General features: G+C 43.9%; 1 protein-coding gene across 9 annotated transcripts in view; it reads left to right on the plus strand.

The window, feature by feature from the left end:
- Positions 1-1,025: 1,025 nt before the first annotated feature.
- FAT1 (FAT atypical cadherin 1) overlaps positions 1,026-18,189 on the plus strand; it is a 187,657-nt gene continuing 170,493 nt past the window's right edge. For 5 of the 9 annotated variants that reach the window (XM_030563870.1, XM_030563874.1, XM_030563876.1 and 2 more), the window contains exon 1: positions 5,264-5,305. In XM_030563870.1, coding sequence (XP_030419730.1) covers positions 5,290-5,305 — 16 coding nt within the window. In that variant the 5' untranslated portion in view covers positions 5,264-5,289. Of the gene's footprint in view, positions 1,756-4,511; positions 4,597-5,259; positions 5,306-18,189 lie in introns of those variants that run through there. The other 4 variants (XM_030563873.1, XM_030563877.1, XM_030563871.1 and 1 more) reach the window with 4 other exon arrangements.

The raw sequence follows: 18,189 nt of genomic DNA on the forward strand, positions 1-18,189 counted from the left end.
GTGCTCAGCCCAACTCCCACCCTAGAAGAAATCTGGGGGGACACATGACCTCGTGTGCCCCTGTCACCTCTGGTCTGCTGGCATATCAACCTTTATGTGCTGTACTCCAAGGCTCCTACACCCTGCATAGTCCATTATAGAAGGCTAAATTGTGGGACGCCTGAGGTGGGCTATAGGAGGGGCTTTAGTTCTATAGTTTAATTTTATACAGGTGCAGTAACCCCAGTACCTTGAGTGCTGGCAGAAAGGGGTTGTAGATGCTGTTCCAGTAGGACCCTGGGAATCTTTCCATTGACTTCAACTGGCTTTGGATCAAGGCCATAGAAGTGATTGAAGATCCTTAGGGATGAGAAGTGCTATACAATGCTACTTTGCACTTCTACTCCATCATCCACCTGAGAATCTCAGGGTGCTTTCAGTCTCACAACACCCCTGTGAGGTGCATAAGTAAGCATTACAGTAGGAGCAGCAGGGACTGCTCTAGTTAAAGTTTCATAGGCAAGTACCATTCTGTTTCATATGCCTTACCATTCTGACCCCCTGTTTACAGTTACTTGCAACTTTCTGAAATGTTAACCTTTGGGGCTGAAATGTTCCAGTCTGGTTTCTGATGGAGGGTGAATTTTTTGTTTGAATGGGTGAGCAAAACAGTTTATTTATGTATTTGATTATGAACAGAGTGGGAGAAAAACATATCTTTCCCCCGCTGGAAACAAAACCAACCCTTCCCCCTTTTATTTATACAGATCTAGTGCCAAAACAGCGGGGGAAGGGGTGTCATTGAAATTTAACATAATAGCCCTTTTAGACTGTCCTGTTGACAAATGGCCTGGAGTTGATCCAGGTATGACCTGGTGGAAATTGCACCCGGTGCATGTTCAGTACCCTCCGGGGGCTGGGGTGTTAGTAAAGCGTTTGAGGAGTAAATGATGAAAGCGGAGTCGTAGCTCAAAGGTTTATAAGGGGAAAGTTACCCAGCATTTGCTACAGGCTGCGCTGCGCTGCTGTAGTGCAGAGGCCGAGGGAGGGGGCCATACAGGAGCGGAGGAAGGGAACAGCCACAGCCCAAACTTCTGCTGCCAAGAGGGGCTGGAACGGTGACAGCGGAGCCCGACTTCCAGGTCAGGAGCTTAGACCCGGGACGCGTCGCCACTAAGCTCCAGGAAAGGCAGCGGCGCATCACCTGCTGTCACACACAGGCTCAGGAAACGCTGCGAGCTGTAGTAGTGGGAGGGAGGCTCCTGCTCAGGTGCCAGTGACAGAGGCAGAGACCTGCCCCCAGGGAGTCGCTGTGGCCAGGGTAGGAGGACAGGCTGCCGGCGCTGGAGAATCCCTTCAATCCAAAGCTTGGAAGAGGGAGGGGATGGCGCTCCAGCAAGCGATGTCCAAGAGCGAGCGAGGGTGAGGAAAGGGAGTGAGTCAGTGATCCACTGCAGCTCGCTGTCTGCTGCTGCTGCGCCTGCTGCTCAACTCTACCCGCTCTTTGCCTGGACATGTCTTGAAAAACTTGGATCGTTCCGTCCCTTTCCTTTCTCCCCCACCCCCTTTCAAGTTTAAACCGGGTACACGCCGACATGAGGCCATCGGGATATGGGCACGGGCGCTGGATTTGCTACGCGTTGGGCATGTGCTGAAGAACCGAAGGGTGGCAAAGTTCATACTTTAGACGCTTGACCATTTTTTGAATTAAAGTGTGCGCTGATCAACTAAACTAGAGTGGACTTTAGGAGAGAAGTATTAAGTCCAGCTGGTCTGGTGAGTTCTTTGATGTTTGTTTTCCCTGGATTAAAAAAAAAATTTAAATGTGTGTATTGATGTTGTCCAGTAGCATAAATGGAAATATTCAGGCTTTAATGAAGTAGCCACTACTGTGTTTGTATGGCTAGTGTGTGGGGGTGTATATAGACACACTCCTATGTATACCTATGTTTTGATCCCTCAATGCACACACATATATTTCCCTCCCTTGATATAGAGAAAGATATCTAGATAGCTCAGTCAAAACCTGTAAAATACAGAACCAAATTCAGAAGGCTTGTTGCAAAGATGTTCTACTGGGTTTTGCATTATTTTAAAGTGTAACTTGTTTCAGAAATGGTGCCTGTGGGAAGGAGAGCGAGGAGTCCGGGGCGATGTATTGTGGTGCAGCGCCCTCTAGCCCGCACACTGAGTACAGCGGCTCCTTTTCCCCCTCCCAGGCTGCCAAGTTCAGCATTGTCCAGAGACACGAGGGACCTGGAGGAGCCCCCACTGCCCTCTTATGCCGCTGGTCCTTGCTCTCGGGGGGCTGAAGTTCTGTCTAGAACCATAAATGAGGTTGCGGGGTCTTTGCGTCAGGACGACTCCTGCCCCTCACTTTACAATCATTTCAATCAAGCCACTAAAAAGGCAACCTTGAAATATTTGTGAGTCGATTACTCGTGATCCGGTCCTGAATGTGTCACAGATCAGGCAGGAATAGTTGGGGCTCCCAGTCTGCCACATCGATTAATTGATTGATTTGGTAGGAAAAAACGGTACACGGCGAATGCGTAATAAATGCGTTCCTCCAATCTTTTCTCGCTCTTTGCTTGCTTCCTATGGCGATGAACTCCGGCTTCTTCCAGGCAATTAGGTTTCTCAGTGAATCTGCCGAGTCAGAATTCCCCAAACAAATGTTTGATCGTTATTAAGCGTTTATCATTTATTAATGAATGAAATTCACTCCAAGGAATATTTGGGAGTATTAATCTTTAATGTTATTTACATTTACACACCAGGACATCATTTTAGCTTTATCCCAAATGGCTATTTCTTTACTGGTAGCATTTACTATTTCAAGGAATGTCTAGGAACTAAATCAAAGGTGTTAGACCTTTTCCAAATCCATGCACCTTTTATAGCTAACTTGCAGTAGAATTTCGCAAACATTGTAAAAGATAAGACCGCAGGATCCACTCAGGTAACCGCATCTTACATATGGTCATTTATATAAATAATTGGGCCAATCCCACCCATTGCTGTGGTTAAGATTGTCTGTCTCGGAGAACAAGGATACGTTTGTGTGTGTATGCATATTACCTTGCATGCTATTGTTTACTAAACCGCGAATTGTACACTGTTAGTACAAATAAAAGTACCAGCGAGCCCAGGGTTATAATTTCAGGTCAGTGTAAAAGTCCTTTCTTTACATGGAGCAATAGTGTTCTGTCTCAACGTTCCCTTAGTTTTTTTCCCTCTCCATAACTTGTTAGAGACTTTCATGTACAGAGCTGCTGAATGATAATTTAATTCAGCTGGGAGCCATGAAGTACCTGACCTTAGTTTTTCCTCCCAAAAAATCCTTTCTGGAGAGCTCCATATTGAGAACAATCTCCTTGGCTCCCATGATTTAGGTTTCCACTTATGCTTTTAAAGACCCTAAACACTTGTCCCCAAGGTTGAGTGAATAAACGAGGGGCAAAAGAGATTCTCACACTGAGCCAAATCTTGATCTTTTCAGCGTAATCACTGTGGCTACTCTGTGAGTAAGGCGTACGGGATTTGGTCCTGCGTCGCTTACATTTTGGACTTGATAATCTTTAGGCATAAGGTTTTATTTTGTTTTTGGTGTATCTTTGGACTTCCTTTTAGATGTTTACAAATGTCCAGACTACTGTCTGAAGAGTTCTCCTTTTTTCAAGTTTTAAATAAGCCGTCAAGTACAATAACTGTACACAATGGAATGCAATGCTGTCCTTGTCTTCCAAGTTGATATTTTTGTCTTTTCCGTCTTCAATTTCTGGCCGGATAATGAGAAGGTTAGTGCGTGTTTGGGCTACAGGGCGTAGTATGCATGCCGCTTTCCAGAGCTGGAGTTTGCAGAGTGTAGGTTTTCTTACCCAGCTGTGCATACAAGTGCCGGGAAAACACTCCCATTCGTTGCACTGGGAACTTTGTACTGTGTGGTGTGTTATCACTGGAGGAGGTTGATTCGGTTCTAGCTGGATTCCTTTTGAGGGTTCGTGGAATAAGGAGGAAACTATAAAACAATTATGGTCCTGTAAATGAGACGAGATAAATTTAAATGCCAATTTCAATAATCTCGGATGGTTTGAAACAGCAAACTTCGAAGTTTGAATAACAAAAGAAAAGACCCCCCGTTTTCAGTTTCTAGATTACTGACATACTCCGTTCTGCTCATTTTTTAACTTGCAAGTACCAAAAGAAGCATGTGTTCCAATAAGAACAAAAATTAGCAGAGGGAAGGTTGAGTTTTCACTGCGTCTACTACAGAAAGCTTTTTTTAAACAAAAACCAGTGAAATGAGTCCTGCCATCGAGGAGAGATAGTGGATCTTTTGATGTGAAGGGTATAATAATTTAGGAGCCAGATGGTTGGGAGCCCTGGAGTCTCTGGAAGTGTGGTTTAGGTTTTCATGCCAAGGAAATTAGTTCCGGAGGGGGGTTGTGGTGGCAGGCCTGGCCTGCGGAGGAATATAGAAATGCAGAGTACAGCGGCCGGGAAAGGGAGAGTGAGAAGGCAGAGAGGGGAGAAAGAGGAGTCGGGCCGGTCACCATGCGGCGCTGGGCGCCCAGGAAGCCCCTCCACCAATCTCCTCCCGGCCGGCAATGAGAGGTGAGAGGCGGGCGCGCCTGGCTCTGGCGGTCTCTTTGGGGAAACTTTCTGGCGAGTTTGAGGCGTGGGGCAGAAGTTTGGGGCTGCGGGTCCCAGAGAAACGAGCGCAGCCGGCAGGGTGCAGAGCCTGGGCTGCTGTCTGCGGGCTCTCCTCCCACTGCCCCGCTTGCGCGCAGCCCGCACAGGCTGCAGCCCCCTGGCCCCGGGGAGGGGACTTTGTACTGCGAAGTTGGGCAGGGAGATCGGGGGCAAGAGGGGGTGGACGGTGAATGGGAAGGTGCCTGTAGGAACTCCTCACCCCCAGCGCTACCTCCTTCCTGCAAGGTTGATTGCAATAGCCGCTCACTTTCTTGTCTTCCCCGGGATCGATGAGTATGGTGGGGGCTAGGGGGTGGGGGACAGGAGACGTGAGGGGACTAGTAAGTCCCTAGAAGTGAGTTTGGAAACAAGAGGCTGGCGCGGCGTCATTGGCCTGGATTCATTTGCTACACAATCGAATCAAAGCCACGATGCAGGCGCAGGGAACGTGGCGGGAGGGAGAAGACCCTGATGAGTTAAACCTGCGATCGAATCTCTTTTCTTGCATGGCTCCGTCAGGCCACGTTATCGCTGAAACGGAGCTGAAAAATGTGAAGGATCTTCTCCTATTCTCACCCCTTCCAGCTACACTTTAGCGACTTATTTTTGTGTGGCATGATGGCTGTTTCTGGTCAGTTCATTATTAAGCTACCGTTTCTCTCGTTTTAATGCTTGTAGAAGGGTCTTGTTATTACGAGTTTAAATGAGCAGAGAAGTATTCAGAGACTTGGCTGTAATTTCCTCTGCAGGATTCTATTAAATTACGCCTTGGAAGAGAGGAGGTGATAATTTTGTACCCTGAGGGGAAGGTGTCTGTCTGTATGCATTATGCATTTAATGGCCCATTGTAAACTTAATATCCATGGTAAGCCCACGAAGATTCTCAATGAATAAATATCTCTAGCTGGTTTTCCTCTTTGTGCTTTTGCAATGTATCTACCATTGTTTGTCCCTTGGTTTCCTTTGAAACTTAAAGAGCAAAGCGTGCACAGAAGAACTCAAGGTTCCTGATTCCTCCCTCTGTCCCCTCCCCCATGTTTCTATTTCTAAAATGCTTTAACTGATGAAATTCTTCTTTAGGAGTTTACATCTTGTAATAAATAATGTGACATTTCACTACAAAAAATGTACTCTTATAAAAACAAAGAACCAAAACCCCTTTTGCTAAGTTTTCACTCACCATGTATTTATTACAGTTAATCAGAAATTTAATAATGTCACTTAGCTTTAATATTTTTAGGGGAAATTCTTTATACTGCCCTTGATATCTTTGAATATTAAACTTATGATAAGTTTTAAACAGTTTTAAAGTCCTATATTAATAGCTGTATAGGATGGATACCTACATTCTTTTTTTTTGTAGTTACTGTTCTTTAAGAGCTTTATGTATAGTGTATTTATATGTGCAGATTTAAATATTAGTTAATTGAAACTTTCTGTTACTACTGTAATGTCTCTTCACTTCTCAGCTTTTTTAGATTTTATTTGTAAAAGAGAAGCAATATTGGGTGTCAGTTGTCCCAAGGGTCTAATATCTTCACTTGAAAAAAGCTTTATAGAGCCCAGTTCCACTTCCATTGAAGGTCAGTGGCAAAACTCCCATTCACTTCTGTGGAAGAAAGGAGTGCAATACTTAAAAGAAAAAAACAAAGTTGCAATTAAAATGTTACCCCTTTTGATGAGGTGGTTTGGTCACAAAAATTTTCAGGATAATCACTTGCTACATTGAGACTTAATAGTCTCTCAATACAGAGACTTAACACTGTATTTGATAGTTTTCTGTATATTATTATAATAAAGCATTATGTATATTGCACAAGAGATACGGTATCTCATTGCAATTTTCCCTTGTGAAACTCATCAACAATAGTTGCTGATTAAGAGTCTTTTAATGATAGAGTATCATTAAATCCACTGTTACATATGAATATAAGAAAATTACAGAGCTGTTTTGACATAGTAAGCAGTTTGAGACACAATAAAGATTAAAGTCGCCTTTTCCTGGAGTGAGGGTTCAGTCCTTCAACCTTGACTCAAGCAAGTATCAGTACTCATGCAAAACTTGTAAATTTTCATTCTAAATTTTCTTTTTGCCTGTTGTGGGTTTCAGAGTATTTGTGTACTACATAGCGTAGTCAGGAAATAGATCAAATTCAGGGATTTAATAAACCAAAATGTTTATAGCATATAGGGCTTGTGTTTACTCACAAGTTTAAACTATTATGTTAATCTTCCCAACAATGTGCATTTTCCAAATAACTTTCTGGCTTTAGTAAAAGAATTCAACTATAAGCTTTCATCATGTGTTAATTTTTTGAATACAAACCCTTCCCCCCACTCATCCCGGAAAACGAGTCACAGGGTATGTCTACAGTACGAAATTAATTCAAACTTATTTTCGGAAGCGATTTTATACATTCTGTGTTGTGTGTCCCCACTGAAGTTAGTGAATTTGTCGGAGTGCATCCACAGTACCAAGGGTAGCATTGAATGTTGGAGCAGTGCACTGTGGTAGCTATCCCACAGTTCCCGCAGTCTTTGCTGCCCATTGGAATTGTGGGTTAAGCTCCCAGGGCATGATGGGGCAAAAATATTCTCACAGGTGTTTCTGAGTGTGCTGTCACTCGCTCCTCCCTCCATGAAAGCTACAGCAGATGCCATACTACCAGCAGACGGTGCAGCACGGTGCACCGCCTGTCTCTTGGTACTATGAATCTACCTCGCATGCCCTCTCGTCTTTCTGTCTACTCTTTCATCTAACCATTTCCTGCCTTTTTCTGGCTACCATGAACAGAGCCACACAGCTTCCGCTGCTTTTTCCATGTTGTCTGTCCTGGGCTCCCAGGAAGCTACAGAAGGCAACAAGTCCCTGCCGTTTTTCGGCCATCATGAACAGAGCCGCACAGCTTCCTCCGCAAACTGCTCACGTTTCCACTGCAGCGTCAGTCTGTGGTCTTGCTGCCTTTCCTGCATTAGATCCACCATACAGCGGAGCATGTTAGTTTGCTCCCCCATGAGCATGACCATAGTGTCCTGCCTGCTCTCATCGTGCGCATCCCTCCTCTGTTCGTGTTCCTGTAATGCTTTACAGGACTCAGCAACTGTTTGCCTCCACGCATTCAGCTGGGCCCTATCAGTGCGGGAGGACTGCATGAGCTCGGTGAACATGTCTTCCCGTGTTCATTTTTTCCGCCTTCTAATCTGGACCTCTGGGACAGAGTAGATAGGGGCTGCATTGAAACATTTGCACCTGTGGGAGGAGAAAAAGAGAGGGCAGTATTTTAAAATATACATTTCAGGGAACAAAGGGGACACTTCGGTATTAATAAGCCATCACACACAGCCGGGCAACAGAATGTAGCTTGCAGGCAGCCTAGGGGCACATGGGGTTCTGCTTCTTCTACATTCATTTCATTGTTTTCAAACTGCTGGGACCCATTTCCCAGAGCAAGCGATGCTTGGCGGGTTTGCCATAAAGGAGGGCCTGCAGGCTCTCTGGGATGATCACTTCACATAACACCCAAACCCTTTCCCCCACCCCCTTCACCCACTGCGTGGCTCCGATGAGGATCTAAGCAGGGATGAGCCCTTTAAACTATACGCGAACAGCCCAGCGCGACTGGGTTTCTCCCCCCCCCCCGAACTCCACCGTGTGGCTCCAATGTGGCTCACTCACCAGCAGTACTTTCTCCAGGGACATGGTCCAGAAGCCCACATTGGGAGTGAGGGGAGGCTATTGGTTCCAGCGTTAAGCATAGTTCCTGGCTAGAGAGGGAAACAGATTCCCCACTTGCCGCCTGTGCACTGTCCTTCTCCTCCTCCTCCTCTTCTTCCTCCAATGACTCTTCCTCCTCGCTCCATGCAACTCCCCCATTGCAGGTGTCCATGGACAGTAGTGAGGTAGTAGTGGCATCACCCCACATAATTGCATGGAGCTCATGGTAAAAGCAGAATGTATGGGGCTGTGACCCAGAGCGCCCGTTTGCTTCCCTGGCTTTTTGGTATGCTTGCCTGAGCTTGATTTTTGTACCACACTGCTCTGTGTCCCTGGAGTAGCTTCTTTCTGTCAATGTCCTGGAGACTTTAGCGTACGTATTTGTGTTCCTTTTTTTTGGAATGTAGTTCTGCCATAACAGACTCGTCTCCCCAACATGTGATGAGATCCAGTACCTCCCATTCGGACCATGCGGGAGCTCGTCTGTGAGTCCAGGACTACGTGATCTCTTGTGATGGTGGACTCTGCATGGTCGCCTGTGCTGATGGTGACAGGAAATGAAATTCAAAAGTTCCTGGGGCTTTCCTGCCCACCTGGCTAGTGCATTGGAGCTGAGAGTGTTGTCCAGAGCAGGCACAAGGGAGCATTCTGGAATAGCTCCTGGAGGCCAATAACATTGAATTGCTTCCACAATACCTTTAACCTGGGATTGCGATCTCGATTTAAGCGCTACTCCACTTGGTGAGGTGGAGTACAGAAATTGATTTAAAGAGCCCTTTAAATTGAAAAAGCCGGTTTGGTCATGTGGACGAAATCATTTTTTTTTTCCGAATTAACTCGGCTAATTCCGAAATAACAGACTAGTGTGGACCAGGCCTCCGGATTTTGACCTAAAACTTGACTCAACTTTAAAAAGTCACAATCTAATATGGAAACTTCAGGATTATAAGCAACTGTGTTTTTAAACAGTTAATGTTTAATTGCTGAGAAATGAAAATATAATAGTCATTATATTGGTAGGGCCTACAAACTCATTGTCTTTGTCTCCCTCTTCAGGCTCTGCAGCAAAGGCCTGGTCATGCAAGCTCTTACTCAAGTAGCAGCTTTCTGAATGAAAAGTGTTTGCAGATTCATATCCCAGAAGTTTACAAATATTACTCCTCAGTGCCGTTTTGATGTTAATTAGTGATGTTGGTGCATAAAGATGTTTTGGCTTGTTAAGATAGTATAAATTAAAGAAGTTGTTGATGTAAGTGTGTGTATGCATGTATATTTATATCTATCTGTCTATACATGCACACATAATATTAGTTCCCACTCATTAAAAAATCATGGAAAAATCTCGGAACAAAACAGAAGAAACTACCGTAGAGCCCAGTTTTCATTGGCAGAAGAATGTACTAGAGCAGGGGTGGACAATCTGAGCCTGAGAAGGAACCAGAATTTACCAATGTACATTGCCAAAGAGCCACAGTAATACGTCAGCAGCCCCCGCTCAGCTCTCCCTCCGCTCCCAGAGCCTCCCACCCACCTGCAGCCCTGCTGATTAGTGCCTCCTCCCTCCCTGCACCTCCTGATCAGCTGTTTCGTGGCATGCAGGAGGCTCTGGGGGCGAGGGGAGAAGAGCAAGGGCATGGCAGGCTCAGGAGGGAGGCGGGAAGGGGTGAAGTGGAGGAAAGGCCTCTGGCAAAGCCAGGGGTTGAGTAGTGAGCACCCATTGGCACATTGGAAAGATGGCTTCCGTAGCTCCAGCCCTGGAGTCAGTGCCTATACAAGGAGACACATTAACTTCTGAAGAGCCATGTGTGGCTCCAGAGCCACAGGTTGGCCGTCGCTGTACTAGAGGCATTTCTTGAGTATGCAAAATGCCCATTGAAGTTTCCCAGTAGCTATAGAACAAACTGTGCTAATAGGAAAGAACCTAATCCTGTAGTCACTTATGCATGTCCCACTGAACTCAACTGGATAGTCTTGTGAGTAGATAATGGATAGTATTATGGTTAATGCATTGCACTAGGGCTCAGGAAATCTGTGTTTTAATTCCGTTTTTTTTTTTTTACAGTCTTTCTGTGTGACTTTGAGCATAGCTCTCTGTCTTAGTTCCTCACAGAGGTGCGGGGAGGGGGGCAGACGACCATGTGGGGTCATGTGCCTCCAGACTTGCTGCTTGGTTTGTACTGAGCATCCTCTGTAACACTGCTGAAGTTGGCCTCCCTTACTCTGCTGCGCCCCCCCCCCCCCACTCTATCAGCAGGCACAGGTCGTTTCTGGTTCTCCGTATATAAAATGGGGACAGTTAAACTTCCTTTGTCTGTCTTCCATAGTCCCAAGCTCCTTTGTGTTGGAACTGCCTCTTACTAAAGTGTGTGTGTGTGTATGTAGTGCCTATTACAAGAGGGCCCCAGCTTGGTTATAGTCTCTAGGCACTAGTATATAAATAGTAAGAAGTTGCATGTGTTTGTGAAAGATCGGTGCCCAGTTTAATTATGTGGTTTACAGCTATGGTAGTGGTGGAACCATATCAGCCCTAACTTTTGGCCTAATTTTAGAAAATCATTCTTTTTTTTTTTTTTTTTGCTGCATGAATATTTACTAATTCTAAATTGTCTTAGTATTTTTTCTTATTCAAAATTATGCAGCATCTTTATCAGTGAAGTTTCCTTTTATGTAAGAAAGCTCCCACTATATGAAAACAATTACATCATATATTTAAAACCAAAATGTTCAAGAAAAATGTGAATATTAATCAATCATTTGTTCCAAAGAGGAAATCAAAGACTGTCTGGTTATGGCATTCCAGAGGAGTATACTTGTACTTTTATGAACATGTGGCAATGAACTTTAGTTAAGCAAACAGTTTTGCTATATTTTGAAAATGGATAGAAAATCATAGACTTGTGATATTTCAGAGATAACAGAATTTTAAGAGTTTAAAATGTAGCTTTGGCTAAAATGTTTCTGGAATGTAGTCATTTTGGTTCACTAAGAATGAGCTGTTGGTGATAAAATACAGTCAAATGTTTTTATAAACCATTGTATACTACATCACCTGACATCTTTACATTGTTAGATTCTCCCCCCCCCCATTCTTTTGTCTATAGAATTAACATTATTTCATATCTTTTGGGTCTTAACCATGACATATTACATAGTGGTCTTCACATAATCCAAGATCTATTATTTAAAACTTCCAATATCTGTCTAAATTATGTCACAAACTGAAAATCCCACATTAAACTTCACATTTTGAGGTACAGAAATGTCAATTAGTAATTTTATCTAAGTGGGTTATTATTCTGTGTAACTGATAGACATCTCTTGTTCCAGGTTTTAAATCAGCAGTTTGTCTAAGCTGCTATTCAGGGCTAGATTTCTTACTGACAGCCAGGCAATCATGATTTAAATATTTATGTACTGTTTAGAAATGACAGATTCTGTATTTGAAGTTCCTACAGAAAATAAGCAATAAGTGCTTAAAAGTATAATACGGTATTGTTAGATGTCACGTAATAATGATAGAGTAGTTAGAATGCTAATGGTATTTACATCTATTCAGCTCAGACTTCTGAAAAGTTTAATGTATTTTCATAAATTCAAGATTCACTTTTTCAGTCAAAGTGAGATGTGAGTACCAGATAAAAGTGGAGTCTGTTTACAGATGAATGCATTGTTCTTTATGAAAGGAATATGATCTTTCAAATTTTAGTACCATATTAACAGCTGCTGGTAAGTTTAATGTTGGCAGGAGTGTCAAAAGTCAGCAGTGTTATTAGTAATGGAAACACACACTTGCCAACTTTTGTGAGGTAAATAAGCACCCCAACTTTCACAATAAGCCAAAAATGAAGCAAATTCCGTTTCAAAACAAGACAAAACCAAACCAATCTCTAAGATCCCCAACACTCTGTGACTAGTTCCCCCTGGCATGCCGTCTGGGACTGTGGTGGGCCTGCTGTGCACCCCAGGTCTCTCCTGCCCTTCCCCCGATTGGCCCCGCTTGCCCCTCCTCTTGCCCTATCTTGCTGGGGCCAATCAAAAAAAAAAAAAAAAAAGCAGCAGCAGCAAGCTACTAGCCAACAAGCAACTCACAAGCCAATTAAGCTAAAACCAAGCCCAATTTCTGATGATGTTGTTGTTGCAGGTTTGGTATGTCTGATTACCTTTTTAAAAAGAAGAATGCCATAATATTATTGAGGGAGGAAAGGGGAAATTTGCATAGTGTCAAATAATGTAAGCTCTATCAAAGAGTGGTTTCTGAAAATTTGCTTTTGAATTAAAAAAAACAAAAAACCAACCCCAGAATTGGAGGAATTTAATATATAATCTTAAATGCAAAGACAAATTCAGATGCAGACTCCTTTCTTACCCTTTAATTTTAACAAATTGGCCAAATCATGCCTTAATGTGGAATTAGCCACAGAAGGGCACAAGAAATTCCCTAAGGGTGAGTTTGTGGAGTTTCCATCAAATCAGCCTGTGTATGGGGAAAGTTTAGGGAGGTTACAGAGGGTTCACTGATAGACAGGCAGGGGATTTATTAGTGCCATGCATGCATGGTGTGCCCCTCTGCTGCTTTGTGCTTGACCCTGGCTTCTGCTAAAGTTGTTGCCCCTCTAAGGGGATGGATCCCATAATCATCAAGCCTCAGTTCTGCTTCCCTGCTTAGATACTAAATTGATTAATGCTCCATAAGTACCTTAGAGAGATGGATAAGGCACATGGGCGTGGCTCTATGCACCCACGGGGGGAGGAGGCCTATAAACCCCCCCTACCGAACCATATCCCCTAAGCCCTAAAGCCACCGAACTAGATTCCACCATGCGAGGGTCATCCTGTCCCCATTACCCGGCCCGCTTACTTATACCCATGACTGCGTGTAACCAACTGTATGAGCGATGTACCCTCACTGCTTCCTTACTGCTGCTTGATCCCACCCACCATACACCCTGCATTGGGGGACCTTGCAGACTGTATATGTTATGTGCTAACCAATTCCCACATACCAGCGTCCCCCTATACTCTGTATGTTGCCCCCAATGACCAACAACTGACGCTTTGAACTCTTTGTATCATTTTTATTTAAACATTCTCTAATAAACTTTTAAATCTGGACAACTCTTCCACTACTGTCTATACTCATGAAAAGTGCAACGTGAACAGCTTCAGCGAATGGTCCACCACTGTGGAGGCGACAACCCTTCCTATAGTTCGATGCCACTGAAAGCAGTGTCTGCTCTAGCAAAGTTCCCTCTGCTTGCAAAAGCAGTTGAGATCCTTGTATAGTCAAAGCACTTTTGTGAGATATGTTTCTTTTTAGCCTCTTGTTGATTGCGTTTAAAAAAATGGCTGAGTCATTTTATAACATGCACTTTAGCACAAATTAATGGCCTTTTAAATTGCCCTGAGTTTTAGAACTATTGACATACCCATATATTTATTGGAGTAATTTTAGGGTGAAAATGTTCATTTATTTATCTTGTTTAAGTGAATTTATTGCTTATAAAGTCCTGGGGATCCAAGTCTCTATTTATTCACACAACAGGTGATAGCTCAGGTAAAGTGTGCAAGCTTTCTGACAAAGCTGTCATTTGAGGCCCACAAAATCATACCTCCCATCCCAATTGTAAAATAATTTAAGTACCCACTCTAACCTTAGATTTAATTTTTAAAAGGTTGTAGCCTTTTTTAGTTATGGAAATAGCCTTGCTTGTGTAAACTAATTACTTGGTTTGAAAGATTCTCCTGGTGATTTTACTCCCCTTTCCCCAAACAATTACTGGTCAGGTTATCAACCCTTCCCTCGGGCTTCATATGGCCACAGGCTTCATGATCCAAGCCTTAAGTCCCACAGTTTTCAAGGACTTTGACTAATTGATTTATGGTTGTGTCTGAGCCATTATCTGGCTGCCTGAATGAGCTCTCTCTGAATTGTCATTGTGACATCTAGCCATGAGATGGACCAGTTTAGTTCTTGAGCTAGGTCAGGTGCTTATCAGTATGTAGGGGAAAGAGGTAATGGGAGTTTGGCTCACTTGTCCTGTTTCAGAAGCCTGCTTGAGGGAGTGGGAACTAGAGGAGGGTGAATCCTTGTGAGGAGATATGGAAAAAGAAGGCACATTGGGAAGGGGTTTGGAAAGAGACAACAGAAGGGGGCTGAAGCCACGCTAGAAGCAAGGGAGGAGGGAGAGGGAGAAGAGAGAGATCATAGAATTCAGGAGGAGGGAAGGATCACAGGAAGAAAAACAATAGAAGGGCACAGTGAAGAGTCTGTGTGACACTGGATAATGGGTGAAAATAGGAAAGATCAAGTATAGTAGGTAATGAAATAAGAGAATACCAGATGAGAGCGAATAATCAAACATAGGAGAGAAGAAATGGGATAAAGAAAATGAAGAAGGGATAAAAAAAGAAAAGATTTTAAAATGTTTGAGTTAGTGAATTTTCTTTAATTTATATGTTTCCATATGTTTTTGGTGTTTTCTTGGCAGATGTCCTATGTAATAGCTTATATTTTGCGGGAAAGAAAATGGAAATCCCAGAGCCTCAGGTTATCTGGAGTGTGGTCTACTGCAAACCTCTCCAAACTAACTGTTGTCATTCTTTTGCCATACTCAGCATTGTAGCATCTGAATACCTTTTGTAAAATCTAAATTAACCACACAAGGATCTCTGTCCATCTCGTCTCCTGTCAGAAGAACTATATTTTGCTAGCAATTATTACTGTAGGATACGAATGTCAAAGAAGAGGGTTTTAATATTTTGATCTGACAGCTTTGAGTTTTGTGGTGATTCTGACATCTATTGGGAGTAAGTTTCATATTCATGTGCCAGCTATAGAGCAAGTTCTGCCTCCTGAGCCCTAGAGTCTTGCTCTTGTGGTTGATGGTTCCGTTCTTCCAGTGTAAACTAGCTGTTTTAGAAGGTCATATGCATGCTATATAAGGAAGAATCTCTGCTAATCTGGGCCATTCCTTATCAGGCCATGGCTACACTCACACTTTACAGTGCTGCAACTTTCGCGCTCAGGGGTGTGAAAAAACACCCCCCTGAGCGCTGCAAGATACAGCGCTGTAAAGCGTCAGTGTAATCAGGGCGGCAGCGCTGAGAGTGCTGCTCCCAGCGCTGCACGCTATACCCGTAAGGGATGTGGTTTACATGCAGCGCTGGGAGAGCTCTCTCCCAGCGCTGCCGCTCCAACTACACTCACACTTCAAAGCAGCGCTTTGGAATTCCAAATGTAGCCATACCCTTAGAGAGCTTTGAAGATAATGATAAAAGCCTTGAACTTGATTCTGTATTCAGTAGGGAGATAGAGTAGAGAGCAGACGACTGGAGTGATGTGGGCTTATCATTCTTTTTTGACGAGCAAGCAGGGCTGCAACATTTGTTTTTAAGGTTGGTGATTTAATTCCTAGGTACAGTGCATTACGGTGATGAAGTATGGAGGCCATGAATGTGCAGATCACAGTGGTCAACTTTGAATCTGTTAGGATGGGGAACATTCTCTGGTCCTGCTGCAGGTGGTAGAGTTGATTCCTTACATCTATTGATATTTGGGTATCTAATACCATTACTGAGTCCAGAAAGACCTTCAGGATGACCATCATAGTGGTCTGAGGGCAAACACTCATAATGAAAGGTGATGCTATGGTAGTTGTGAGATCTTCAAAGTGCTTCCCTCTCATCAGTTTGTCCTGTATTGAAATGTTGGCAACTATGCATTGACACATGTACAAGCAACTGGGCTCTCCTGCTTCTGAAGAAAAGAAAGCTAATGGTGACTTGAAGATTCTGCCTATGTCAGTTAAATATGGGGCATGTCAAAAAAAAGTTTGGAGAGGTCCTTTAAGAAAGGTAATTTAATGGCCTCCCCAAATTTTTTGGGCCAGGCCTGCTTTCTCCCTTCATAACATTTATTTGCTTCAACTTTGTTCTGATAGGGATAGCTCTAAGGCAGGGGCGGGTAAAGTTTTTGACCTGAGGGCTTCCGAAATTGTATGGAGGGCCGATTAGGGGAGGCTGTGCCTCCCCAAACAGCCAGGCTTGGCCTGGCCCCCACCCCCATCCAACTCCCCTTACTTCTCGGCCCCTGACACACCCACCCTCATTCCCTGATGGGGATCCCCCCCCGGGACCCTTGCCCCACCCACCCCTCTGTTCCCTGTTCGCTAACTACCTCCAGACCCCCCGCCCCTGACTGCCCCACTGCTGCCCCATCCAACGCCTCCTCATTCCTGACTGCCCCCCTGAGACCCATACCCCATTTAACCACCCCTTCTCCCTGTTGTCTGATCGCCCGAATCCCTATCCATAACCGCGCCTCCAGACCACCACCCTGAACTTACCGCACTTGCTGCCTGGAGCACCAGTGGCTTACAGCCACGCTGCCCAGAGCAGCAGCATAGGCAGCCACGCTGCCCAGTGGGAACCAGCCACACCACCGTGCAGCACAGAGCACTGGGTCAGGCCGGGCTTTGCAGCTGTGCTGCCTCAGGAGCTCACAGCACCACCTCCAGTGAGCTGAGGCTGCGCCGGAGGGAGAACAGCAGGGGAGGGGCCGGGGGTGAGCCTCTCGGGCCAGGAGCTCAGGGGCCTGGCAGGAGGGTCCCGTAGGGCAGATGTGGCCCGCGGGCCGTAGTTTGCCCACCTCTGCTCTGAGGGTAAGAAGGTAGTTCATTCTGTCCACATGCTGAATCCTCATCCTCTCCACTGAGAGAGGATGCCAATTTAGTGTGTTAATTGGGAAAGTATTTTTTGTGATGCGCACTGCCACCTGCTCAAGATGTAATATACAGACAGTTTCTGTTCCAGAAAGCTTGTAAAATAATTAAAACAAAGCTAGAACAGAGTGGTTGCATTAGGAAGTCCAGAGGAGTGAATGATTACGCTCCTAACGTATTCCAAGAACTGGACTGAGACTATCTTTTGACATTAGCCATTGAACAGCCTAAATAGAAGGCATGAGAGTGACTTTCTGTCACTATTGTACTGGTGCCATGTGTGATCCAGTAACCTGAAGTGAAAGGCTTGGTAATCCATTATGAAGCACTGGGGTTATCCAGACACCACTAATTTTTTTATTTATAAAACAAGTCAATAACACATGGTCTGTAATGGTTACATTTTAGGGACTGTTTTAGGTATGGTACAACTTAATAACAATTGTGGCAGCTAATCATTATCTGCTTTTTATTTGGACTTGAATGAGATATTTGTTACATGTGGAGGAATTTTATTCATTTATAAGCTATATGACAAAGCATATTAACTTTGAGTAGCTATTGGTATAGTTATATTCAATTAATACTTTCCAATTGATTTTCAGATTATAATAAATGAGAGGAAGTCCTTTAGCCTAATTTTTTACTTAGTCTTAAATTTTGTTTTGTATAGACAAACTTAATTTCAGTTTGAATTTTCTTGCAAATATTATTAGACTTTTTTAGTAGTTGCTTTCAGATGTTCCTTTCATGATGGAGTAAAAAACTGTGTAATTAACTTTCGCATTTAATTTATTAATCCTTCCATGGTATAGCAGTATTCCCTATTTTTCTAGTTTATGAACTTGCATCATTCAAGTGTTACATTTTTGAGATTATTATCTGATTACCTTTAAATAGTCTGAAACGTATGGAAACTTTGAGATACACCACTACCCCTATATAATGTGACCTGATATAACACAAATGCCGATATAATGCGGTAAAGCAGTGCTCGGGGGCGGGGGCTGCGCACTCTGGTGGATCAAAGCAAGTTGGATATAACACAGTTTCACCTATAATGCAGTAAATTTTTTTTGG

The sequence above is a fragment of the Gopherus evgoodei genome, chromosome 5 (assembly GCF_007399415.2).
Source record: "Gopherus evgoodei ecotype Sinaloan lineage chromosome 5, rGopEvg1_v1.p, whole genome shotgun sequence".
NCBI classification, from domain to species: domain Eukaryota; kingdom Metazoa; phylum Chordata; order Testudines; family Testudinidae; genus Gopherus; species Gopherus evgoodei.